At 39.3% G+C, this 27,008-nt stretch overlaps 1 protein-coding gene across 1 annotated transcript in view; it reads left to right on the forward strand.

The window, feature by feature from the left end:
* Positions 1–2,172: 2,172 nt before the first annotated feature.
* Positions 2,173–27,008, forward strand: part of TMEM47 (transmembrane protein 47) — a 31,062-nt gene continuing 6,226 nt past the window's right edge. Inside the window, exons 1-2 of the mRNA XM_019419679.2 lie at positions 2,173–2,957; positions 19,499–19,639. Coding sequence (XP_019275224.1) covers positions 2,732–2,957; positions 19,499–19,639 — 367 coding nt within the window. The 5' untranslated portion in view covers positions 2,173–2,731. The remainder of the gene's footprint in view (positions 2,958–19,498; positions 19,640–27,008) is intronic.

Genomic DNA, 27,008 nt, shown 5'->3' on the forward strand with positions numbered 1-27,008 from the left:
CAACAACAAGAAAATACTTTGTCTTGAGAGCTTTTCATATTTTATTTTATTTATTTTTTAATGTTTATTTATTCCTCAGAGAGAGAGAGAGAGTCAGAGCGTGAGCAGGGGAGGGACAGAGAGAGAGGGAGCCACAGAATCTGAAGCAGGCTCCAGGCTCTGAGCTGTCAGCACAGAGCCCGACGTGGGGCTGGAACTCACAAACTGCAAGATCATGCCCGTTAACTGACTGAGCGAAAGCATATTTTAAAAGTAAGAATTAAGGATGGTAGATCTGTATTATGTTGTGCAAATTGTAAAAATGATTAACAGAGGAATGGAGTATTTTAGGAGAATTTGGGTTTTTGTGGTTAAAAATGTCTTATTTTTCTAATTTTGGAGTACAGAAACAATTTTGTAGGTAGTACAAAGAAAGAGATTCATTCAGTAAGCAATTGAGCACAAGCCAGAAAAATGAAGCAACAGGATTGTGTGTTGGGGGTGGGGAGAGGTGGAGCAGCTAGGGTAGAGGTGGAGAAGGAAGGGAGCTCTAATTAGAGGAAACAAAGATAAAGAAAAATATTGGCTGGCTGGAAATAAAAATTATTAAAGGGCAGGTGATAGAACTTGGAGAAAAAAGATTTCTTTATAACTCTGAGGCATGGTCAAGAGATTTTCTTAAGTATTATTTTCAAATGTACATTATAAACCTATGAACATAAATCCAGCTAAAAGAAAAATATCACTATACTGGTCATCCCTATTAATTATTCTGGTTTTTAATTTTTCAGTGTTCCATTAATTTTCATAGAAAAGCGTGTAGGCTTCTTTCTGCTTGGGAGGTTGGGAGACTGAGAAGTTTATTGGATGTTAGAGGTTAGGAACCTCAGAGGGGTCTAGGCATTCTTTTGTAAGAGCACTATATATCATAAATGAGAGGTAAGGGAAAGTTGCCAGTTTTCTAATTTCCAGATGTAAAAAAAAAAACATGGGTTTTTATTTTACATTGCGCTGATTCTTATTCTCAAATCATTTGATGCTAACTCGATTGTTTCTTACATTCAAAATGTTGCTTTGGTCAAAATGTAGTCAGCCCTATGGAAAGATGTGGTTACAACAAAGATGTGGAAAGAAATTGTTAGCAACAGATAAGTATGAAATCCCTCAGTGCCAAGGACAGTGTTTCAATAAAAGAGAGAAGACATTTCTTTCATTCTTTAGTTTAGATGTAAACCACTATTTTGGGTTTCTACCAAATTTTCCAGATGGTGAAAGATCTGGGAACATCCCCATCCCCAATGGTCTATTCAATAAATTGCTTCTTTTATAGGAAAAATGGAAAGTAGTCAAAGAGATACAATAAACACACACAAGCACAAGCACAAGCTGAACTAGTCAATTACAGAACTGGAAAGTCAATTTGTAGGGGTGTTTATTCCTCACATATAGAAAAACAAACAAACGAGTGAGTGAATCTCATTAAGAACAGGGGCTAGGTCTTATTGGCTTGAATCCTCAGTTCGAACAGTACGTGTTCAATAAATATATGTAGATTGATTGCCTAAGGATATGCCACTTTTCCTATGTCAGGCCCTGGGCTGGGTATTGCGGAGCACAGGAACAGGTTAATGACCTGGGAGGGATTCAGATCCAACTTGGCACAGTGCAAAGCCGAATGAAAAAAGGTTTTAGTCAACACGCAATCAAACAACAGAGCAGCAGAAAAGCAAGTAAGGTTTACTTCACAATTTGCAGCTCTCATCCCCGTTTTAGCGCCTGCGCTCCCAGAGCAATTGCCCTTCATAGGGGGCGCAAAAGGACGTGAGCCCAGAGAATAGAAGCGGCAGCAGGACTGTGGGAAAGTTAGGAAATAGGAAAAACTGCGGGGTTCCTGGGTCCAAGACTGAGTTCGTCCTGGGTTTGAAAAGAAAACTAAAATGTCTTTTGTCACTTTTCTCCTCCTTCCTTCAAATCCCCCGGGAGGAGAAATTGGATGGGGGGAGGACGAAGTTCACATCAGAGAGACACAGAGTACCGTTCTTTGTTGTAACAGCCACAGCCCAAGAAACGTATGGATTCACAGCTGACGCCTTCCAGAAAAGGACCCACCCAGGCTCCCTGAGAAAAGGAAACCCACGTGACCGTAGGGGGGGTGGGGGGAAGTGAGGCGACCCCGGAGCCAGAACGGCCCGGGGCGGGGCCGGAGACCAAGCTGCTGCAAGGAATTGTCCCGCGTAGCCGGTCGTAGGTGAAGGGCTCGCACCAGGCTCGGCGAGTGCCGGACACCGTGGAGGAGACAACTCGTTCCGCGCGCGCCACGCAAGGGGGTTCTTAGAAGTGGGACCGGCTTCGTGCACTGCCCAGGGCCGGGGCGCTCGCGAGCCTCTGGCTCCTGGAGCCCGGAGCCTGGAGCCGGAGCTTGACACCGCCCGGGTGCGGACTCACCGCCCCTCCTCGCTCGTCACCGCCTCCCGCAGCCTGGGGCGGGGCCGGGGCGGAGCGAGCCGAACCGCGCCGGGGCGGAGCGGGCGCCGGCAGAGCGCGGCGCGGGGCTGGCGGCGAAGGTCCGCGGCGGAATCGCCGTAGCTGCCGCTGCCGAAGACCCCCACCCGGGCCGGCAGCCCCCGCAGACCCACCTTCCCGGTGCGCGGCGGCTCCGCTGCTTCCCTCCAGAGGAGGTCGGGCTCCCCGCTCTCCGGACTCGCCTGGCGACCTCGCCTCCGGCGGGGCGGGCGGCCGCGGCGCCCGGGGCATGGCTTCGGCGGGCAGCGGCATGGAGGAGGTGCGCGTGTCGGTGCTGACCCCGCTGAAGCTGGTCGGGCTGGTGTGCATCTTCCTGGCGCTGTGTCTGGACCTGGGGGCCGTGCTGAGCCCGGCCTGGGTCACGGCCGACCACCAGTACTACCTGTCCCTGTGGGAGTCCTGCCGGAAACCCGCCAGCTTGGACATCTGGCACTGCGAGTCCACGCTCAGCAGCGGTGAGGGCCCGGCGCGCCGCGACCCCTGCCTCCCGCCCCGCACCAACCCGCGCCCCACTGCCCGGACGGCCACCGCCTCTCCGCCCCTCCCCAACCTTCTGGGTCCCCTACCCTTGTCCGCCCCGCTCCAGCCTGCCCCTTCGGGGACCCTGGGGCTGCAGCCGCCTCCCTGATGGCCACCCCTCGCCTCTCCTCCGTCCGGGCCGCCAGACCCAATGCGACGTCCCACGCCCTCTCCGTCCTCCCGTGGCCATTCCTCGGGCTCTGGAGTAACACGTATGCTATTTGGGGTCATTGTTATCATTTAAGGCGAGAACCGTGTGGCTGTGTTAAAAACGCAACGCCTTCAACACTCTCTTAAAAAAAAAAAAAAAAAAAGACCAGCATAAACGCCCCAACTCCACCGAGACGCTGTGGGTTCTCTGCTCGCTCTTCCCCACTCTATTCTCCCTCCACTCTCAAGGAGGAATTTGCCCGAGTTTACCTCTTCGTGCCCACGTTTCTGCCAGCTCTACTCCACTTTGTCTGGGTTTTCCCCAAGGAGTTGCGGTTTGGGTTTTATTTCCTTAAATTTTTGAGGGATGTGGAAAGTTGGAAGACAGGCGTAATTTCCTTTCCTTTTTTGGTGACACGTCGTTGGTTGTGAGTTGCCCTTCTTTTCCTCTCCGAATACCTCCTCTCTCCTCCAGACCTTTCTTTCTCTTCTCCATGAGCTACTTACTCACAGATGCCTGGAAAGTTGTGGCGTATTGAGCTAGTACTGGAAACTGCAAATGGATGAGGTGCAGGGTGGAAAAAAGGATAGTCACTGGGGTTACCCAGCCTCAGGGGGAATTTACTCTCCTTGACCCCCACTTGCCTTCCCTTGAGCCCCGGTTATGCCCTTAGCAGAAATCTTCCAACTTCCGATTTCTTGCAGCAAACCCCTTTTCCTTGCTAATCTTGATTCTTCAGCTGCTGGGGTCAGTGCTGAGAAAGAGTAATAAAGGCAGAGGACCTGCCCGTGATTTTACCCACTTACCCACAGGCACCCCCCAAGAAACCGATTAAATTCCTTCCTGACAGTTTGTCTTCTCTGGGACTATTTATGAAGCTTTCCTGGAAACGTTTCAAGTTCCAAGAAAGTTGAAATAGCACAAATGCCACACAAATCCGTTTTACTTTTGTCTTTGGTTTCTTGTTTTAAGAAAGATTAGTTCACTTGGTTAAGTTTCTTCCATAAATTTAATTTTCTGTTTACAAAAGGCTTTTTCTTTGATTTCAAAATTTCCATTGACGGGTTTCGTCTTTGTTGTTTAATTCACTGTGGAGGGGACTGGTTGGCAGCAGGAGGTCAACATTTAGGTCTTCTAATTCTTTCAGGGTTGGTTGTTTACAACTAAAGATAAAATAAATTGGTAAAATGCCTTTCTCCAGTAACCAGGGGATCCAAATAAACTTTGGAGAGAATATCTTTTCTTTGCCCTCTCCAATAGAAATGGAAATTTATGTAGGAATGCCAGCTTCAGCTTGTCTCCTTAGCAACGTGAATCTTTTGCCCCTTTCTCCTGTCTCCTGAAATAATAGCCCCCTGATTGCATAAAGACTTTTCAGATAGGTTAGAGAAACCAGCTTCTACTCCTATTTTCTTTTCAGACCTGTACGCTTTTCTCTTGGCCAGGAATGCAGGGAATGGGGAGAAGCCAGCTCTAGTTTGTTGAACGGTATGCAGTGTTTGCTAATCTTCGCTTAATTGCCTCCATACCCCTTATCTCAGCTTTTTCTCCTCTCTGGGCAAGGAAATAGGGAGACCCAAGCTTAATGCCAATGTAGTGATAAGAGGTCTGTCTACAAGGTAGAAATTGGAGGCAGGTACCGTTGCTGTCCGCGCCGCCCCCCCCCCCCCCCCCGCCGCCACTCCCGTTATTCTACCCTCTTGCTGAAACTCACACCACAGCATTTATTTCTATCTGGGTTCCTGAAAATCAGCTTCAGTTTTATTTTGCTTAAAATAGTTTTCATTCCAGAAAAAGTATAGTTGGTGAGCAAATGAGGTGGGAGGCATAGAGATGGTTTTGTCTGAAGCTAACTGGAACAAGTTCTTGACTTTCTTTATGTAGTAGCAGTTCATTTTTCCTCTCCAAGGTGGTGGGTGGGGGGTGCAGGAGGAAAGGAAACAAAATATGGAAAATTGCTCCATCTCCCCACTTTACAAAATGCGCTTTCTTAAAATGTTCTGTGAACTTGAACGTTCTATCCACAAATGTTTTGAAATGAAGAGGGAAGCTTGAATTGAAAGGAGCAATTTTCTTGCCTGTTCCAAAGGGCAGGCAGCTTAGTCTGTTTGCTGTGTGGAGTAGCAGAAAGCAGGGAGGGAAATGTCTTCTCTGAAGATTTTAAGAGATCCACTTCATTGTCTCTTGAAATGAATTACCTCGAGAGGAACCACCAAGGACAGTTTTACCGAAGGCCCTTCACCAGCATCTTCAGGGCTTAATTAAAAACCTTTGTCTTAATTAGAATTAAAACTGCTATGAAGAGGCAAGCTTGTATTTACAGAAGGGAAATTTCAGGAATGTTTCTACTGACGACAATATGTCCTAGTTAGGCCCAGTTCCTAGGGAAACTTTCCCCTCAGCCGTTATTTTTAAAGCTGCGTTTTAATTTTAGTACCAAATATGCATTGTTTGCTGCTTATACCCGTTTTATGGTTTTAAGCGAAAGCAGAAACATGCCTTTTGTGTGCTGGTCTGTTGAAGGCTGCGTCAGCATTTCTAGTAGGAACCAGTAATCCGGTGTCAGTCAACTGTAATGCTTTTCTCTGGTGTTCCAGTTCAGTGTATGGGGGACAGTCCAGGCGTTCATCCAAAGCTATAAGTTTTGCAAAAGGACAGGTGAGAGGACAGGCTAATAGACTGTCATTCGCTGTGGAAACAAATAATAATAAAGTATGCTTGTTAGGAAGTTTAGAATAGGTAGTACTCACATGCCGGCCACAGAATTTCTAAAGATAGTTTTCCCCACTACTGATTTTGGCAGCCTTTTAATAAATCTTTAATCCTGTGTTTTTTTAAATGGCAGTCATATTTGTGGCTTTTGCTTAGTCACATTTAGTTTTGATAACTTTGCTTTAGAATACAGTTGTTAGGGTTTCACAGCCACAGCCATTACAAAAGAATCCTTAGTGCAAATCCAAGTGGTTGCAGAGTGCTGATCCCTAAACTCCACATCACACATACTATGTAACCTCTAGGGTGGTTTTATGTTTCTTCTTGAAAATTTATAAATATGTATAGCTATTTCATATAAAGCAGATTGCTTTTTTTGATGTCTGTGTGATTTATTGACTAAGCAAAAAGCAAGGACATGCAGATGGCCAAATGAACACGTTTTACTGAGAGTGATTTTAGGATATAACAAGTGCATTTATCCATCTTTCCATCTACAAAATCTATCCAGCTTTTTCGTCCATGAAATACTTGATCAAATAGTGCCTTTTTCAAGGAATATTGTTAACATCATTGTGCACTGTCCTAAAAATAGCTACATTTGTAGCATGAGTCACTGGCAGTTTTGAAATGGCAGTGCACTGTGTGCTAATAACAGGTGAATATTATTATTTTTAGTTGACAAGAAGTTTCCTTAAGAGTGCTATATATGTAGCTCATTTTCTTAAAACTGTAGTATAAAATTCTACTTTAAAAGGCAATATAAGAAAACCCGTCTTAGGTCGTAGTTTACAATAAACCAAACTACCTAAACACCTGCAAATCTTAGAAAATCAGAGGTATAGTGATCCTGAATTCAGTTGTATATCATCCGTGCATATTTTGAATCCATACGTTCATTGGGAAAGAGAATTTTATTGGGAAACCTCACAATGTGATGTACTCCAGGAAAGGTTCAGCTTGTTGCTTGGTATGAGTTGATATTGATGAGTGTTTACAAATAGCTCCTCAAGCCTGGAGGTCAGGATGGTTAGATATTCTTCTGGCTTTACGAAAAAGTACTTAAGTAGAACAAATGCAGTTTTATTTAACCTGCACAGAATAGATGGGTGGAAAAGTATATGAAGAGTAGCACTCAGCACCAAAACTTTCTCAATAAACTGAAGAAAACCAGGTATTACTTCTTTCACGATCTTCATGATGATTTTCTTTTAACGTCTCCTAAGATTTTCAAGCTCCCAAGATTGACTTTTACAGAGGACGTTTTAATTTGTGGGCAGATATAGTTCCTCTTTTGCTCACATTTATAGAATGATTGTAATCTCCAGGGAACCATTTAGATCAGTCTTTGTCAACAAAGGGATTTGATGAGTGTGTGAGAAGCCTTGCCTTTCATAAACCATTTCACAATAAAACCAAAACAAACAAAGGCATATCTCAAGCAATAGATTTTTCCTGCTGTCATAAATATATTTTAGGAATTTCTTTCAAGTTTCTGTTAATAGTAAGACCACTTAGCAAGACCATAGATACATCCAGTACTACTAGATATATTAGTGAAAAGGATTGTAGATGCTTCAAAATAACTCCCTGGAATACGTCACCTAAATACCACTGTAAACTTGTCTGTGAACAATGCTAAATTATAACTTAATCCTGTGAGAGGGCAGAGTAGTGTTGTGGACAATACATAAAACTTTGGATTCAAACTGCCCTGAACTTGGCCACTTGACCAGTCATGTGAATTCATACAATTTAATGTCCTCAAATGGTTTGTCATTAAGATTATATAGGTAAAAGTACCTGCTCATTAGGGTTGTGTTTCCTCCTTATTATGTATTCAGAAAAACAAACCCAAATATTGCAGATTTTTTTTGGATAATTGAGGAGCCCCTCTACTTAAAAGGTAAACTATCTTTGCATTGAATAATGAAGTGTGCTGTTAGTTTTGATTTTAAATTTTGCTATGGATTACCAAGCATTTAACACTGATCTTGGTAGATCATGATCACACAACTCTTTTCTAATAGCTACCTATTTTGTCAGTAGCGTTACACAGCAGACATCTCAATTATTCCCAGTGTCACTGTAAACTTGCAAGGTAGCTGATGTTATCCCTATATGTTATTGAAGAGATCAGGTGTTTTTATAAGTTTACCAAGTTTTCAGTCAGTGGTAAAGACAGGTTTTTTTCTGGGTTTTTATAAATTTACCAACTTTTCAATCAGTGGTAGAGACAGATTTTTTTCCAAAAGAGTACCGGTTATTAATGCTGGGAAACAAACCACCCCCAAAGTTAGTAGTATAAAACAACAATCATTTTATTATGCTCATGACTTCTGTGGGCCAAGAATTCAGATAGGACATAATGAGGATGGTTTATCTGGGCTCTGGGATATCTGGGGGCATAGCTGAGGGTGACTTGAATGGCTGGGGACTGGAACATCTGGAACTGCAGGATCCTCTTCCAAATGGTTTCACTGGGTTTGGAGCCTTGGTGGAAATGGCTGGGAGACTGGATTCCCCGGGGACTAGCCTTCTGTCTACAAATAGAGAACTTCTACCCTCTCTAGGTGGTTTATAGTCTTTGGTTTATAGTCTCAAATGACCGAGCCCCAAACCAATTAAGAATCTGGACCTAATCTGCTACTTCATATTGTTGATAAGATTTTAGTTTTTTTTTTTTTTTAATTTTTTTTTAACATTTATTTATTTTTGAGACAGAGAGAGACAGAGCATGAACGGGGAAGGGTCAGAGAGAGGGAGACACAGATTTTGAAACAGGCTCCAGGCTCTGAGCTGTCAGCACAGAGCCTGACGCGGGGCTCGAACTCACGGAGCGCGAGATCATGACCTGAGGCGAAGTCGGCCGCTTAACCGACTGAGCCACCCAGGCGCCCCTAGTTTTTTTAAAGAAAGTTGTGTATGAGTCTGATGAGATACATGCTTTGTACGTGGACCCTAAAATGTTAAAATTTAAGACAGGAGCCATGTTTTGTAGTGCTAGAAAGGTATTGGAGTTGCAGCATTGTTTTTTGTTTGCTTGTTTTTCCCTTGTTTTAATAACATAATTCTTTTCCTGATAATTGCCCATATACTGAATTGCAGAATCATAGCACATTTGGGGTAGAAAATATTTCAAAATTCTTAAAAAAAATTTTTTGATGTTTATTTATTTTTGAGAGAGAGAGACAAGAGTGTGAGCAGGGGAAGGACAAAGAGAGAGGAAGACACAGAATCCGAAGCAGGCTCCAGGCTCTGAGTTGTCAGCACAGAGCTTGACACGGGGTTATAACTCACAAACTGTGAGATCATGACCTGAGCCGAAATCAAGAGTTGGTCGCTCAACCGACTGAGTTACCCAGACACCCCTAGATGTCTACTTTTTTATAAGATTATTTATCATCCAAGATTTGATTTCACAAAGAATTTAAGGTCTTCAAATAGACTCATGTTGATAAGTCTGTTAAGTTTTAGATGTTAATTATCATTAAATTTACACTGTTGTCATGACTAGTCCTTAAAAATCAACAAAACTTGTTTTTCTTTATTTATTTTTTTAAATTTTTTTTTAACGTTTATTTATTTTTGAGACAGAGAGAGACAGAGCATGAACAGGGGAGGGGCAGAGAGAGAGGGAGACACAGAATCGGAAGCAGGCTCCAGGCTCTGAGCCGTCAGCACACAGCCCGACGCGGGGCTCGAACTCACGGACCGCGAGATCATGACCTGGGCTGAAGTCGGCCGCTTAACCGACTGAGCCACCCAGGCGCCCCAAAACTTGTTTTTCTTTAAATTTCTCCATGATAGGATACTTTATTTTCATTTTTTATTATTTTTTTTATTTTGAGAGAGACAGAGCATGAGTCGGTGGGGGGGGGTGGCGGACAGAGAGAGAGGGAGACACAGAATCTGAAGCAGATTCCAGGCTCTGAACTGTCAGCACAGAGCCTGACATAGGGCTTGAATTCACCACTGTGAGATCATGACCTGAGCTGAGGTCAGATGCTCAACCAACTGAGCCACCCAGGCGCCCCTGTGATAGAATACTTTAAAACATCTGTTTAATTCTACTTTGAATCACAATTGAAAAATATGTGGAAGGCAGTCATGTAAGTTTCTTAAATTGATTAAATGAATATAAATTTCACTAGATCAAGTTTTTACTGCATTCTGACCTTATTTTTAAAAAGATACATTTACTTATCAAAAGAGATGGATTTTTCCTTAGAATTTCATCCTTATATGTGAAAGGCACTGACAGCTAAATCTTACCGGTCTTTTCAAAGTATTGGATCATCTCCCTTGAAAATTAGACAAGGACACCATTCCTTACCCTTTTTTGCTTCTATATTTGTGTGGGATTTTAAGACACTAGTACACCATCACTTTTCTATTCTGTTGTAGTCTTCGTTCTTTTGGCACCAAAGACTCCCATTAAAAAAGAAAACAAAACATGGGGCGCCTGGGCGGCTCGGTCGGTTAAGCGTCCGACTTCGGCTCAGGTCATGATCTTGCGGTCTGTGAGTTCGAGCCCCGCGTCAGGCTCTGTGCTGACTGCTCAGAGCCTGGAGCCTGTTTCAGATTCTGTGTCTCCCTCTCTCTCTGCCCCTCCCCTGTTCATGCTCTGCCTCTCTCTGTCTCAAAAATAAATAAAGGTTAAAAAAAAAAAATTTAAAAAAAAAAAAAAAAAAAAAAAAAGAAAACAAAACAGAAAACCTATAAAAATGAGGCCTCCATGGCTCCCAGAGCACCAAAAAAAAAAAAAAAAAACAAAAACAAAAACAAAAAAAACCTAGGAGATTATTTTTGTCTCTACTAGCTTATTAACTGGGAGATTTTAAATGATAGTTTAATGAGGCATGTTTCAACACGTCACCTATCAATTCTCTTTTCAAAATATATGTTTATTAGCAAGAAGATGTTTAAACACAGAAGTTGGGGTCCCTGAGCGACATGACATATCCTTAAATGTGTTTAAAGGCACACCCACAAACAACTCAAATTTCCATCAAAAGGTGTTTTATTGCTCTCATGTTTTAAGGTCCCTAAACCAAAAGTTGATCAAAATGTTGCCATAATACTTTGTGAATGCAACCTGGTGTCTATTCCTAGCACCATTAGGTGACTTAAGGAGAGAAATGATCTTTCCTCTTTCTTAAGGTCTCACACGAACCCAAAGTTAACTTTGTTAAAATATAGTCATTGACTTAATAGCAGGGAGTAGGCATTATCCTGGTACAGTTAGCCAGTTAGCTAGCGCTGTGCCAGGTAGTGATGGTGAAGTGATGAATGAAACACTTTCCTTCAAACAAATTAACAAATTCATATAAATGTACAAACTAATGTAAAGGAGGAAATGTTAGTTCAACTTCTGCAGAGGGATAGAAGAGATTTCCTCTAAAGAAGTTTGGTAACAGGAAACCACTAACTTACTAGTTTTATCCCTCCCATATTTACTAAGACGGTATCTTAATACTGATCATGGGTGACTGTCTAGTTGTCTTCCATCTACCTTTTGACTGTTAATAGCTACTCTAAACCCATCACAGATTTTTAGTTGATTAGAGGAAGATCGAGTACTGATTGGCAGGCTGCGAGCAGTTTACTGTCCCACTGCAGTGCAGGTCATGATCTCACAGTTCAGGAGTTTGAGTTGGGGAGGGGGTGGGGGAGGGAGAGAGAGAGAGAGAGAGAAAAAGAGAAAGAGAAAGAGAGACTCTCTCTTTCTCTTTCTCTTTCTCTCAGAAAGAGAGAGAGACTCTCTCTCTCTTTCTCTTTCTCTCTCTCTCTCTTTCTCTTTCTCTCTCGCTCTCCTTCTTTCTCTCTCTCGCTCTCTCTCTCTCTCTCTCCTCTCTCTCTCTCTTCCCCACGTGTCCTCGTCCGTGTGCGGGTCTTCTTCCTGCTTTTCCAGATAATTATCCAAGTTTTCTAAATCGCAAAATTGCAACCTTCGTAGGTTTTTTCCTAAGAGTAGGGAAGGAAAAATGTTCATTGTAATTCATCACAACTCTATGGAAATACCATGATTAGGAATTACTATTGAGAAATACCAGTACCTGTTAGATAATATTAGTTACCATCAAATGTTAATGAAAGCTTTCTAACATGGTAAGAAACAACAGTCCTTAGTGGTGATGGTGTAGTTTTGTTTTTTGTTTTCTTTTTTATCTAAATTCTGAAACATGCTTTAAAAGAAGGGCTTTTTGCTAAGCACTGTATATAATGGTCTTATTTTGGGGACAAGACCCCATATGTTATGGTATTTAGATGATAAATTGCATTTTCACCAAATTTTCTAAGAGAATTCTGTGAAGCAGCTAAAACGACCCTTTATTTGTTAAAGAAAAGGAGATGTGTATTCTTCTAACATCAACACAAAATAATTCAAGAGACTTGAACGAAGCTGTCATAAATTGAAAATTTGTAACTTGTCTGGCACTTTTGGACAACCAGAGTTTAATAGAATTTTGGCAAAATTGACCTGCACTTTGGTCATTAAAGTTGTTGCATCACTTATTTGCGCGGTTACCCAGGGGTCGTTTATGTGCTTAAAATCAGGTTCGCCCTGCAGTTTGACACATTTTTTAATTTATAAATTGTCCTGAAGAGTAGGACTCTAATTTGTATCATTGCAACTTGATTGACACCGTACCTCAAGTAGGTCCTTTTCTAAAATTCCATTTCACTTTGCACAGCACATGGCAGTGTCTATACTGTCATTTTGTAAAAGACACATAGTTGTTTGCTTTAAACATCTGTTTGCACGTGAAGAATGTTAGATTTGCTATTACTTACTTGAAGAGACATTGTCATTTTAATTATTGAAATGAGAATCCGAATTCTTCTTTTCCCGCCTTTGTTTGTGTCTACGTCTCATGGAGTAGCAGGAAATTAATGCAACACTGACGGATTTAGGTCAGAATGCAATTTAGCCAAGAAAACAAAGTTTCAACTCCCTCAGTAATGCTTTTGGTTTTCCACTTCATTTGCCACATGCAGACTAAAAAACTCAAGTATATCATTTGTTACTTCTGGAAATATTTTGGCTGCTAAGTCAATAGATATTTTCCTTTTCCACAAAATAACAGCACCATTTCAATTTTTCATATATGAGGATATGGACTTATTGTCCAACTCGGAAGTATATAGCATTAATCTCAAAATAAATTCTTAAAGTACAATTGATGGAAATAATTAAATGCCATAATTTCTAATGAGATGAGCTATTCGGGAAAAAGACACGGCCTTCTGTGAAGAAATGGAGATGTTGGAGAATTTGGGTTTGACATGTTATTCTGTAATGGGAGCTTTTTTTCCTCTTAAATAAGTATAAACCATCCCATTATTTCCAGTTCCTGATAATAAAATGGAATTGGCAATAGTGAGTTTGCTTTCTGAGCTCTCACCAATGTAATGAAAAGAACTTTAAATGTTTGGCTGTAAATACGTCCTACAAGTGAATAAAAACTATCTGGATGAACCGAAGGTTTGAGTTGAATAATACAGCTAATGTGGGTGAATTAGGGAGGATTTAGGGATGACCTGTGAGGTGGTATCAAGATGATAGGGAAAGATCATTCTCTCTTCAAGGTTGAACGGTAAATGATTTTGATTGTACGAACGGATATCATTTTGATTAATGTAACTCTTTTTGGAAAACTCAAAGGTGAAAATAAAAGTGACTGGCAAATTTGAATGTGATTATAAAAGTTATTTTTTTAACAATCAGTATTTTAATTTGGGATGAGAACTGTTGAACAGTGATACCCCTATATTAAAACATTAAAATACATTTAGGAAAATACTACCCACGGGAACAGTGGGAGTTGAATTTATAAGGTTAAAAATCTGTTTCTTCGTTGCTTTTTAAATTTTACCTAATTTCCTAGAAGAAGTGACAATTGTGTGCTCAGGGATTTAGAGAAGGTAGAACAAATTTCAGTGTATAAGCAATACCTACAGAGGTAAATAAATTAGGCAGTGTTTGACAAGTTAAAGGTTTTGAAATAAGGTGGGTGGAGGAAAGCTTTAGGCATTGGTGTGGTGCCTTTGACCTTGGTTCAAAAGTATGGAAGGTGTATTTCATTAAGATTTTGCCTTTACTGAAAAATGGAAGTGGATTTGACCACAAATTCCCTAAAGGGATGTGAATTCTCCAATTTGGCAATTATGATGTGGCCCATAGAATTTTCATAATGCAGCAGCAATTTCAGACCAGTCTCCTGTATTAGACTGTAAAGTAAGTCAGCACAATTCTGCAGAATACTAAAGCATTTATAGACATTGGAAACTCTGGTGCCAGCTAATAAAAATACCTTGAAAGAGGACTTGAATTTAGTTCCTGAGTTGCATATTAATGCTGGACTTGATGTTATGGCATAAGGACTGCCCAGTTTTTATTCTGTAACTGTAGGGGAAAGTATAACATTATATATATTCATTCCTATTATATTTTTCCTTTTTTTTCTGGTGGAAAAAGCACTATCAGAGAAGCACATGCTTATCTTGAGCATTGGCTTTCATAGGTGCACTTCCAATACCTTCTGTGTATCATTGTGTCAGTTTGGCCAAAATATAGTAGTTCCCCACCACCCTTATCTGTGTGGGATATGTTCCAAGACCCCCAGTGAATGCCTGAAACTGTGGGTAGTACTGAACCCTAGATATACTATGTTTTTTCCTATTTACATATACCTGTGATAAAGTTTAATTTTTAACTTAGACACAGTAAGAGATTAGCAACAATAACTAAGATTATAAAACTGAAGAGTTATAACAATATACTATAATAAAAGTTACGTAAATGCGAGCTCTCTCTCAGAATATTGTATTGTGCTGTACTCATCCTTGTGATGATATGAGATGATAAAATGCCTACATGATGAAATGAAGTGAGGTGAATGATACAGGCACTAACATAGCCTTAGGCTACTTTTGACCTTCTGATGATCCCTTAGGAGGAGGATCCTCTGCTTCCAGACTGGACTGCCTTTGACCCCGGGTAACTGAAACCATGGAAAGCGGAACTGCAGATGAGGGGGACTACTATACTCCCCTTATACCATGGCAGCCTCATTTTAGGTTTGATTCGATACATCTCAGCCCATTTGAGTCCTCACTGGTTCCTAGACCAAGGAGGTACATTTTGTCATCAAAACTCATTACCACTTGTTCTCAGAGATCTTGGAAACCAAACTCACATTTCAAATCAACTGGCGTGACAGTGAACAATGACCAGTTTTAATTGTGCAGAGCACTGCAATTTGTAAAATATCACCAACAGCCATTGCGGTTCTGTGGCACTGGTTTGTGTTCACTGCTCCACGACAGTGTCGGTTCATCATTTATAAAAATGTGTAAAACTAACGCAGAGTAATAAATCTCTAAGTAGTCTCAACACATCACCTGACTAAATGCTGTGAGGGCTATAAAATTGTGGAATTAAGATTGATATAGAAATTAACCAATTATGAGAACTTAAAATAGATGATTTTTTTTAAAGAAATGGGGCTGAAAATTGACAATTTTATGACGTTTTAATTTGTTTTGCAAACACTATATGGGATAGCAAGTATTTGTGGCCTGCAAACCTTCTAATGGATAAACCATTAGTGTAGAGACAAATTTTCTGGTCACTTATTATACTATTACCATAAAATTGTTCAAGTTCTGTAGTATATATCTTGTTAAATCTACATTTGGTAAATAAGTAAATATATGTGTACACATGAAGCCCAACGTATATTATTTTAATGGCCATTAGTAGGTATCTCTAAAACTATTTTTCAGTTTTTTATAATCCCCCATATTCTAGTGTCATTCAGCAACAAAGAAGAAATGGTATCAGGCCGATCTACATAGCCCCTGACTGTAGCTCACCCGTAAAGTAGGCCGGTCCTAATATGTGGACAATGGATTCTAGCTGTTGACAGAAAGAGACAGTGTTCTCAGCTCCAGGGTACCTAGTGATGAACTGTGAAAAGTGCCCTAGGTCTTACTGACTATGGCAGCCATATTGAATCACTTTTTCAGCTTCCTGATTGATGTTCAACTGATCATCGAGTTAAAGCTTTGGTCCTGGGCAACCTGCCTGAGTGAAGCATTCCAAATGGATATAATGACAACAATCTCAAAACTTGGCACTGTGTACCAGAGATACAGCCTCTGGTACTTCAGTGTAAGCCCCAGCTTTCTGGCCAGGGCGGTGGCAGACATGGCCCAATTCTAGTCTTTTGTAAAATAAAATGGCTTCTCTGCTTGAACAGGCATTATCTGTGGTTATGGGCCAAAGGGAAGGGTAGCAATATTACAGTGTGATATTGGTAATATGCCTTTTTGACTTTATGTCTAGGATGACTTCCTCATTAGCCACAAATGTCAGTACTAAAAATAAATATAGGACATAGAGGAAAATCAGAACTGGTTGTATTTACTTACTTTTTAGAACTATTTCCTGTGCTATAAGAACCCCCCTTCCTAATTAGGTCCTAGTCCCTTTTAATAAGTGTTATTCTCTTGGTGGCTTCTGATGCATTTTATTGGTTTCCCATATGAAATAAAGTATTACCATTTTCAGGATATTCGACATTTTGTGACTAGGGTTTTTTTGTATTTTTCTCTTGCTAAATTGCATAGGCATCACTTTGCACTCCTGTATTAGTCACTTATCAAATTGACTTCATAATGAAATTATTATTGTCTGAAAGACCTTTACCTAGAAAAACCTGCAACATTTATAAATGATATGTCAAGTACAGACCATGGGTCTGCAAAATTTAGCTGAAGGGTCAAAGCAAGCCCACCACCTGTTTTTGTAGATAAAGTTTTATTGGGACACAGCCATGCTCATCCATTTACATATCATCTTTGGCTGTTTTCACACCACGCAGCAGAGGTTGAATAGTTGTAAGAGACCCTGACCTGCAAAGCTGAAAATACTGTCTGGCCCTTTATAGGGAAAGTTTGCCTATTTTTTTCTGTCTTAGTTTGTTTTCACAAAATGCAAATGCCTGTATTTTAGCTATTCTTTGAGGATATTTAAAGTAGAGGAAAGTGATCAAGATCAATTCCTTTTTTATCTTGAGTGAAAAGTGGAAGCAGTCAAATGGATGGTATTTTATACATATGTATTGGGCTGTGTGAAAGAGCTTATCAGAAAAAAGCAATCTTTTAAGGTACTTTTTAAATGAGTGAATAGTTGTATCTTGACTTAAAATTAACTCTTTAAAAGTTCTTAAAGTAATTTGGAGAAAGTTGCTAAAAGTAATGATCATTTTATGAAAATAATGGTCCAACTAGAAAATATTCAGCATAGGCCCTTTTAAAGAATCTGATGGATGAACGGATGGATTTTTTTTTGTGCCCCAAACACTTTGATATAATGAAAATTTTACTTTTTCAGAAGTTTCAACTTAAACGTTTTCAGAACAATTTCTATTATGTTAAAGTGTAAAATAATTGTCCTATGTATAAACTTTTTCAAAGAAATTTGGAGACTTCCAAATGTAAGGATTATTCTTTTGGCTTTTTAATTTTTTTAAAAAAATTTTTTATTCTTTTGGCTTTTTAAATTCAAAGCTACATGCTGTTATGGAACAAAAAAGCCATAGTATGGCTATCCTTTTAAACTCTAGTTGAAAGCCAGATATACTTTTGTTTGAAGTTATATGCCTTTGTTACAAGTAGATGGCTGAAAAATACTCTCCAGTTTCTTGTGATTCACCTTTATATTTTAAGAAGTGTGGATTTTTTTTTTCTCTTTTCCCCTTGTTTGTTTGTTTCCTGAATACATGGTGAGTTCTAATTCAGTGCTGGTTATAAATCCAGAATTTATTAAAAGGAAAGGATGTGGAAGAGGACTCTTGAGGTGGAGAAATACAAGTATAAATAAAAGGAGAAAATCCTAGGGAATTGTACGTTCCTCCACTCGTCCCTTATCCTACAGTGGTAAAGTGTGCACTTTGGAAGCTTTCTCGAGGGATAATTTCAGAGTGCAGCATCAAAATGTCATGAATTCTTGACTTTATATAGACTACATTGCAACTTAATTATGGATTAAAGTTTGTTTTCATTTTCTGCACATATATTAAAGTGAAGGCCAGAAGAGGCAGCCTGGGACTTCCAAAGGACCCCCGCTGAAGAATGTTATGGACAGTATCATTTTTTTGTGATGCTTCCTAAGCTGGGTAGTGCTTTCATATATTCACTTTGCTTCTTCTTAGAGAACATTCTACTCTTCTGTGGAAGGGGAAATGGGCCAATTTTCTGTCAGGCTATTTTTACATCTTTATAAGCAATGACACATGCATTTAAGTAAGGTTTACTTTTCACTCAGCACATGGGAGACAAAGTATCCATGTACAGAGACCTGTACATAGTAAGTGGTCAATATATGCTTGCTGTTTCCATGCATGAGTGAAGAAGAGGGCATGTCAGCTATTTAGAGTACCTTCTGGCTCCCTGGGAATACTTAATTTCACAAACCATCCTTGCAGTAAATACCACAGTAAGATTAGAATGAAATGAAAGAGAGGCAGAAAAAACAGCCGACAAATTCTCCTGCTGCCAATTTGCTGGGGGAGTTGTTTTAGAGAAAGGGAGGAAGAGAAGGCAAATATAAACTTGGTGTGTGTGGGGATTTTTGTTTGTTTTTTGTTTTTGTTTTTTGTTGTTTTTGTACAGAAAGGGCAGGCTTTACAAAAAAGGACAGAAAAAAAAGAGTGAAAGAATGTATTACAACATGGGTGGATATCAGAGACATGTAAGCCAGAAACAAAACAAATATCCCAGGGACACTTGCGTGGCTCATTCGGTTGAGCATCCAACTCTTGATTTCGGTTCAGGTCGTGATCTCATGCATGGTTCCTGAGATTGAGCCCTACCAGAGGTTAGCTCCCCCCCGCTAACAGCACAGAGCCTGCTTGGGATTCTCTCTCTCTCTCTCTCTCTCTCTCTCTCTCTCCATTCTCTCCCCCTTTCTCTCTGCCCCTCTCCCGCTTATGCCCCTAGCACAGCTGTCTCTCAAAATAAATAAATAAACATTAAAAAAATAAACATCACACACTTAAAAGCCAGACACAAAAGAGTTCATGCCATTTACATAATAGGCACAGATAAATCCGAGGTATAGATGTCCATTACTAGCCTGGGTGGGAGGGTGATACTGAGTGGGGAGGAGGGAGAGGCATGAAGGAACCACGGTGATGGAAATGTTCTAGACCTTAATCTGGATGGTGGTTATATGAGTATATGAATATATCTAAAATTTCATCACATTCTCTACTTTCATATTTAAGATTTGTGAACTTTAGCTCAATAGAAAAAAACAGTAATCAAAATAGGTTATGGAAAGGATACCAAATTTACCATGAAGGCTTAATAGAGTCTGGAAAGCATGGCAAACCCCTGCTCTAAAAACACTGCTGAGCTTAGCATAATAGACTTTTCTGAAGAAGGACATTTATAGTAATTTTTGTTGTAAAAAATTTCAATTCCCAAAAGACGCTTAGCACACAGTAAGATCACATGTATTTAGATGCAGCAAGGTGAACATAGTTGTGTTGATTCTTTGAGGACTGACTGCTTAAAAGCAGTATCTTCTTTTCTTTCCAGATTGGCAGATTGCTACCCTGGCTTTACTCTTAGGCGGTGCTGCCATCATTCTTATTGCATTCCTGGTGGGTTTGATTTCTATCTGCGTGGGATCTCGAAGGCGCTTCTACAGACCTGTTGCTGTCATGCTCTTTGCAGCAGGTAAATATATATTTATTACTTTCAAACTGATATTAAAGTTTCATGAACCTTTCTACCATCCTGTCTTCTCATGCAAAAGCAGTATGTGGTTGCTGCATTACATACAAATTGAGAGACATTTGTTATATTTTAAGGTAAATTGGCTAAGGGTTTATCATATTATTAGTTTTCAGTGTGTTAAATAAGCATTTCACAGACCATAGTGGCAATTTCTAAACTTCTAACTAAAACATGAATAAGTAATAGTTCTTGACAGGGCTGTTGCCTTACGAATTGCAGCAGATGTGTTTACGAACAGTCTTCACATTCAGTTTTTTTCCACTCCTTTTACCGCCCCCTTGGTGATCTTAAGGCAACATTATTGTTTTCTGACATGAAACTGAAAAACATTCCAATATGGATAGCCTTAAAGGTATAAATCTATTTGGAAATAAACACGGCTGTAATGAAAAATGATAATGTAGAACTCGAACCATCAGATAATTCAGTTGTATGAGGTCAATGCCATATTCATTAACTTAACAACCATCATTCTGTGAAGCACAGCTTGGATAAAAATATCAACCAAGGTAAGATGGAAGTTGTGCTGAAATCAAGGAACTATTTAGAAAGGAGGTTTAGAAGATTAAAAGTCCAGCACATTGTTATGTGTTTTAATTTTCATTTGTAAGAATAGCTTTGAATATATTGTTCTCTTCGATTCAAACTGAAATATTCCTGTGGTGCCTTCAGTTTACCCTGTCAGTCACATCTGATTTGAAGACTGCAAAATAAGCCCCCGTGACTGTCAATAATGAAGACACTGACAGAACCATCTAGGCTATTAGATGGATTTTTTTTTTTAAAGGCTGTTTAAAGATGGGAACAGATGAAATTTCTCAGTATTTGAAGGGTAGTTTGATCTAAAAATGTAAGATCAGAAGTATTCTGCTGCCCCCTGCTGTTTGTGTTCATTTTTTATACCCACAAAGACTGATCATAATGTAGGTGTCATAAAAATAAAGGTCCAAAGGCCTGAAGCAATCTGGAAAAACTGCTAATTCAAATCTCTTAAGTGACTTGCTCAAGATTACATAGTAGTTACCAGCAGAGCCGGGGCTGGGAGGCTACTGAATTTTAAACATGGCTCATTCGCTAATGATTTGTTCATTCAGCTGTTTATTAGGTACCTATTACAGAGTGTACACTGTATTAAGAGACCCATAAAACTAGCTAAGTATCACCACAGATACTTTCTAATAAGAGTAGAAAACACTATTACAAAAAATATTCTGAAAAAAATATTCTGAAGTCATAGGCAGTGACCATACTATGATTATTTTGTTGATCTCCTGTGTAATAAAGAACTGTATTGTGAATCATTTGGTAAACCTGAAAATTCTCCTAAAGATTCCATCACTATTCTTTAGTTTATTTCTTGGTTCATGGATTTCTCGTGGCTATTTCTATTTTTAGAATGAAATAACTTTAGATATTTTAATTTTAGTATAAGTTTGTCTTTGCAGCTAGGATTTATTAACATAGTGATTAGATAATTAATCATAATAGAATTTCTTGATAAATTGTTCTGAAATGATATACCATTCTTTAAAACTGGAATTATGTTTTGAATAATTCTTAGAATACTCAGATATTTCTGATTTTAGGAAGGTATAGAGGTACTTTAGACATTCTCTTATAAATATGGAATATTATTGTCCTACCTAGTTACTGTCTCATTTAGACTTTAACTTACCACCTACTAGCATATGCAGAATCTACATAGAAATCCAATTGTTTATAGCACCTATTATAAACATGCTTAGAAAAATAATTAGGAGTTTCTAGTTCTTTCTTTTTTTTTTCCTCCTAGTTCTTTCTAAAGAAGCTCTGTATGTTTCCCAAGTATAGCAAAATTTATGAAAATGTGAAAATAAGTACTGGTTTTAACAGAAAGTATACTATAGATGAATATAAGTTATTAGGTACTGGGCTTGGTCAAAATAAAGATTTTTATTTAGCTCTAGCTACTACAAGTAGTAGTAAATTATAAAATAATGAAAGGAATCCCTACAGCAATATTCATATATTTATATTCTACCCACTGAGAGCTCAAGTGAGCATCATACTGCTACATTTTAAAAATGTACATGTGCTAAGGTATAATTTTACTCATTCTCTTTTGACACTGTGCTTATGGAAGCTTTTTTGAAATAACCATTAGTTTTGTGTTCACTTTGGACATAAGCAAGGTAAAACTTACTGGTGATTTGAAACATGTCACAAAAGGTTTCTCTCTGCCATCTGAGAAACCATTAAAGAGTTGCCAGTAGCTGATTTTGGAAAAGATACTCATTACACATAATAATCCATTATTGATTTGGGTAGAAGATTAACAAATTTGGGAACTCTGCCTACTTGAAACAATGCTAGTTAAAATCATGGCTGTTGATTTTGCTTGCCTCATAGTAAACATACTTACTCTATTGGTTGGCTTGTCTCACTTGTAATTCCGTTTAGTGATTGTTTGTAAATATTTATTTGGGGCCCTTTTACCTTTTTGCTCATCTTGGTCTGCTTGAAAATGGTCTGTGTTTCTCCTCTTTTCTCAAAATGTTTTTTTTTCCCCCAAATAATACCAAGCCTTATCTTGGTGTCCACACACAGATCTTGTTATCTGTCTCAGCAAAGAAATAATCTTTGCTTCTGCTGAAACATGCAATACATAAACTCACAACAAGCATAGCACTACCACTTGGAAACATCTCTACACAGGAGTATATAATTCATTCAGTACTGTGTGCTCTGCCTGGTACAACGAGGTGGTCAATAGATAGTTGAATCAATGATGGAAAGATGACTAAGGTGTGTGGCTTATAATTTGACAGGGAAAACAGGCATGTAAACAAGCTAACTATAATCCAATTTTTCTTAAACCATTTCTCTCTCTGCAGTTTATGAAGCAGTAAAATTTATGTGAGCACAAAGCTCAGACCAAAAAGAGGTCGAAAAAGTAATAATTATAAAAATTATTTTTTCTTTTATTCATGTTTTCATTCATTTATTTAACAAATATATGTTGAGCACCTATAGTATGTAACTGTACTACTTTGGTGTTAGATTATGTACTCCAAGGGTATTTACTAAAAGCTGATGATTAAATCTCATAAAGGTTTTTCATCGTCCCTTTTTCTCTGAAGTCCTTAATTTAGGGTGGGCTCGTTACCTGCCTGGATAGTTGCTAGAATTGCGGAGAGATAGTCATCACTGAGCCCATCTCAAACAGTGTCCTGGGGTGCCTGGGTAGCTCAGTTGGTTAAGTGTCCGACTCTTGATTTCTGCTCAGGCTCTCATTGTCAGGCTCTGTGCTGACTTCTCAGAGCCTGCTTGGCATTATTTCTCTCCCTCTCTTTCTCTCTCTGCCCCTCCCCCTGCTCTCAAAATAAATAAATAAACATTAAAAAATAAAATAAAACATTGTCCCATGTTCCACAACTCCCTCACTGGTCCTAGAAGTCTAGACTTCAGAATAAGATATTTGTAATAACAATGCTGGCAATACTAATGAATTGAGCACCTACCATGTGTTGCACTGCTAGACATTCAGTATATACTATCTCTCTTATAAGATGAGGTATTTCTTTTCCCCATGTTATCAATGAAGAAATACGTTCAGAAAGGTCAAGTAATTCCCCAGAGTTATCCAATAGATAAGTTGCAGAGCCAGGGTTTCAGTTCAGGGCATCTATCTCAGTTGAAAGTCCACATGGGGGTTCACAAGTCATCTTTACTTGGTTACATATAACACATAGAAAAAGAAGTGCAGAATCAGACTTGAATTTTGAATGCAGCTGCCAACTGTGCACTGCAGTTGGAGTCCATCCTGTTATTCCTGTTACTCCATCTCTTGGGGGGCAACACCCAAGGGAGTAAGCAATGGGAGATGTCATAAAGTCCACAACTTGATCAGTGCAACATGACTCAATCAGAGCACATCATGAAAGTGTGCAAGTTTCCAATACAGATGACTGTAGCCCGTTTCTTATTGTGTAACTGACAATGATCAGTGAGATATGATGGGATTATGATAACCGGCATCTAGTTCTCACTAAACACTTAGTGAAATTAAAGGAGTTGCCTCATTCTGAGTCCTCCTCTTTTATTGTCTGGTTTTGCAGATCTTTTTTATTCCCCAGGGGGACTTAGGATGATTGTTTCCATTTTTTTCAAAGGCCTTTAGTACAAATTGCGAATTCTCAGTCTTATAATTCAGATTTTAAATAACGGAATCCCCACTAATTTTATTAATGATATTTCCTTTCTGTTTTATGTGCAAAAAGCCTTCTGCAATTAAGTGTTTATACAGAATAGTGATTTCCCCCCTCCCCAGGGTCCTGTAACTGCTTTCCACCTCTGAGCTATATCTGATGAGAGGCTTGTGTTTTGCAGCCCTCCTCACCATCCTGTCACACATATGAGGTGGCTGAAAGTATTTTCAGTCTAGATTTTGGCAGAAAAATCAGTGTCCAGTTTAGATTTCAAACTAAAAAGGAATTCTACTCACAGATCTTTATCAGTATGAAACTATTCTCTGGCTAGAACATTTTATAGTATCAGTGCAGTAATTAATTTCATATGTACTACAACTCTCAGTAGTTACAGATGAAATTTCAAAAGGAAAAGGAGAAGACTTCATATTAACCCTTTATGGGCAAATGTTTCATTCTCCAAAATGCCATTTTCTTTTTGTAAGTTCGGCATTTAGGGACTTGGCTGGTAAGTCCTATCAATTCTGTCTCTAAATTATCTTCTAATTCGATAGTTTCTTTTATGTACCACAATTGCTGCCTTAGTTGAGGGTGTAACTCTTCCTCATGTAGAACATCTCAGTTCCCAAATTTGAACTTACCCTACTTTATTTTTCAAATTTTAATATCCGACTTAAAATGTGTACATGACTTTCCTTCATTTCCCTTTCCTAGAATCCAGTTACTGAGTTTATCTTTTATCGTCTTTTCTTCCCATTCTCTGACCTGTGTCCATGCGTTGACCAGCCTCCTAAGTGCCTTCCTTCTCCAGTCTTCTTCAGTTTATAGTCTATCTTGCACACAAACGCATGAGGTGTAGTTCTCAAATACAAATCTGGCCTTGTTGCTTCTCCCTTTGGCTTCCCCAGAGGCAGAACCTAAGACAAGAAGACAGTACAAACACTTAATCTGGGAGGTAAAAGAAGGGAACAGAAGGTGAGACAGCAAAGGGAAGGGAGCCAGTAAAGAGTACATTATCAAACCAGTTGTTGCCGTACACAGCTGGAGCTTCTCTTGGAAAAATTCTGGAAACCAATTTTACAACACACACCTCAGAGTTATTTCATTGGAAGGACTAAGGAACTGGGGTATTTAGAAACGATATTCTGAGAGTCATTGGTAAGGGCCAAGGTGATGCTGGGGAGACAGCAGTATTAATTTCTCAGAGCACCAGGCTACAATCAGGCAAAGTAGCTTTAGTGGCCAGAGGAAAAGTGAAGCCAAGAAGGGCAGGTGGTGCTCACAGCTGGAAGTCGGGCTGACATGCACTGGGGTGATGAAGATGAAAGTCTATGGGTAGGGTGCTGACAGCATCTACAATTAACCTCTGAGGGGCGCCTGGATGGCTCAGTCATTTAAGTGTATGACTTAGGCTTAGGTCAGGATCTCATGGTTCTTGAGTTCAAGCCTGTCATGGGCTCTCTGTTGTCCTCTTCCCACCCTGCCCCTCCCCGACTCTCTTTCTCAGAAATAAACAAACATTTAAAAAATACTTTATTAGAGGGGTGCCTGGGTGGCTCAGTTGGTTAAGCATCCGACTTCAGCTCAGGTCATGATCTCACAGTTCATGAGTTTGAGCCCCACATCAGGCTCTGTGCTGACAGTTCAGTCTGGAGCCTGTTTCCCATTCTGTGTCTCCCTCTCTCTCTCTGCCCCTCCCCCACTCACGCTCGCTCTCTCTCTCTCTCTCTCTCTCTCTCTCTCTCTGTCTCTCTCTCTCTCAAAAATAAACATTGAAAAAAAAATTTAAAAATACTTTATTAGAAAAAAATAAAAATAATCTCTGAGATGTCTCCCTATAGAATCCAATCTATTATTTTTATGACACACTAAGCCTTTTAGAGTCTGAACCAAACATTTCTATGTGAATGTAGCCTTTATTCCAACCCTGTGACGTTTCTATAGGTACATCCTCTTATACTGCTAAGCTTTGTACAAGCTGCTGCTTTTTCCTAGAGGTCTTTTCATCTTTGTCTGCTGACCAAGTCCCATCCAGTTCAAATGGTGCTTCCTCTCGGAAGCTTTCCCTTCTTTCTCCAGGCAAAAATGGTGTCTGGAATATTGAGTTCAGTAAATGTGGAATGAATGGATAAGTGAACATGCCTCTACTCTTAGTGTTGAATACATTCGTTTGTAATTACCTGTGTGTCTGTTTCCACCATAGAGCATGAAATATGACTGGTCAAGGGCCATGTCCTATCTGTCTTACCCCTTTCACCTACTACACACACACTGAACATCCGATAAATGTTTGTTGAAATATCCCATTATAAGAAAATGTTGAATATTTCAATACTGAATGTTTTCTGTTTCAATATTGAAACACTAAAAAATATCCCCTTAAAACTAGACATAAGACAAAATTAGTACCTCTAAGTTCTTGTCATGCTTCTAGCCACCAATTTCATGCTTAGTAGTTTTGTTGCCTCTTTTCAAACAAGTGGAGAGAGGTATAAAATGAACTTCACATTCCCTTCAAATTCTAAAATGCTCCACAACTTTACTCATGTTGCGTCTGACATAGAGCATAGAGAATACCACATACAATGCCTATTATGTTTCATTGATTGGTGGTAAAGTAGAAATATCAGTATGATGATATTTTCTTGAGTCCTGAACTCTTCAGGTTTTTTTTTTGTTTTTGTGTTCTTTTTTTTTCCCACAGCATCTACAAAAGGCAAGGAGGCATTTTTACCTGTGTATGTGTATTTTTATTAGATGGAGAAAGTTATTTACAAATGCAGGCTTAAATATGTTTTTTTTTCTCAATTTTGCTATTACATGCATTTCAGTGATTCTAAAGAGAGAAAAATAATTCAGAGGCATAAAACATCTTAGGGTAATTTTCATCTGGCTACAACACAATAAAGTTTTATCTCTAAGAAAGCTGCTCAGGAGAATATGCCATTGGAGCCTAATGCAGTTGTATTTCCACTTTTCCACTGGAGGGAAATTATATCATTGTATTATACCATGGAGGCCAAATACTTGCTAAATAAAACACATTGAAATGAATATTAAAAGCAGTCTAGGTAAACAACTCACCCTAGAGACTGGCTGTGTCACAAAAGAACCCATAGAGC

This window comes from Panthera pardus, unplaced genomic scaffold, assembly GCF_024362965.1.
Source record: "Panthera pardus isolate Hobbes unplaced genomic scaffold, ASM2436296v1 HiC_scaffold_27, whole genome shotgun sequence".
NCBI classification, from domain to species: domain Eukaryota; kingdom Metazoa; phylum Chordata; class Mammalia; order Carnivora; family Felidae; genus Panthera; species Panthera pardus.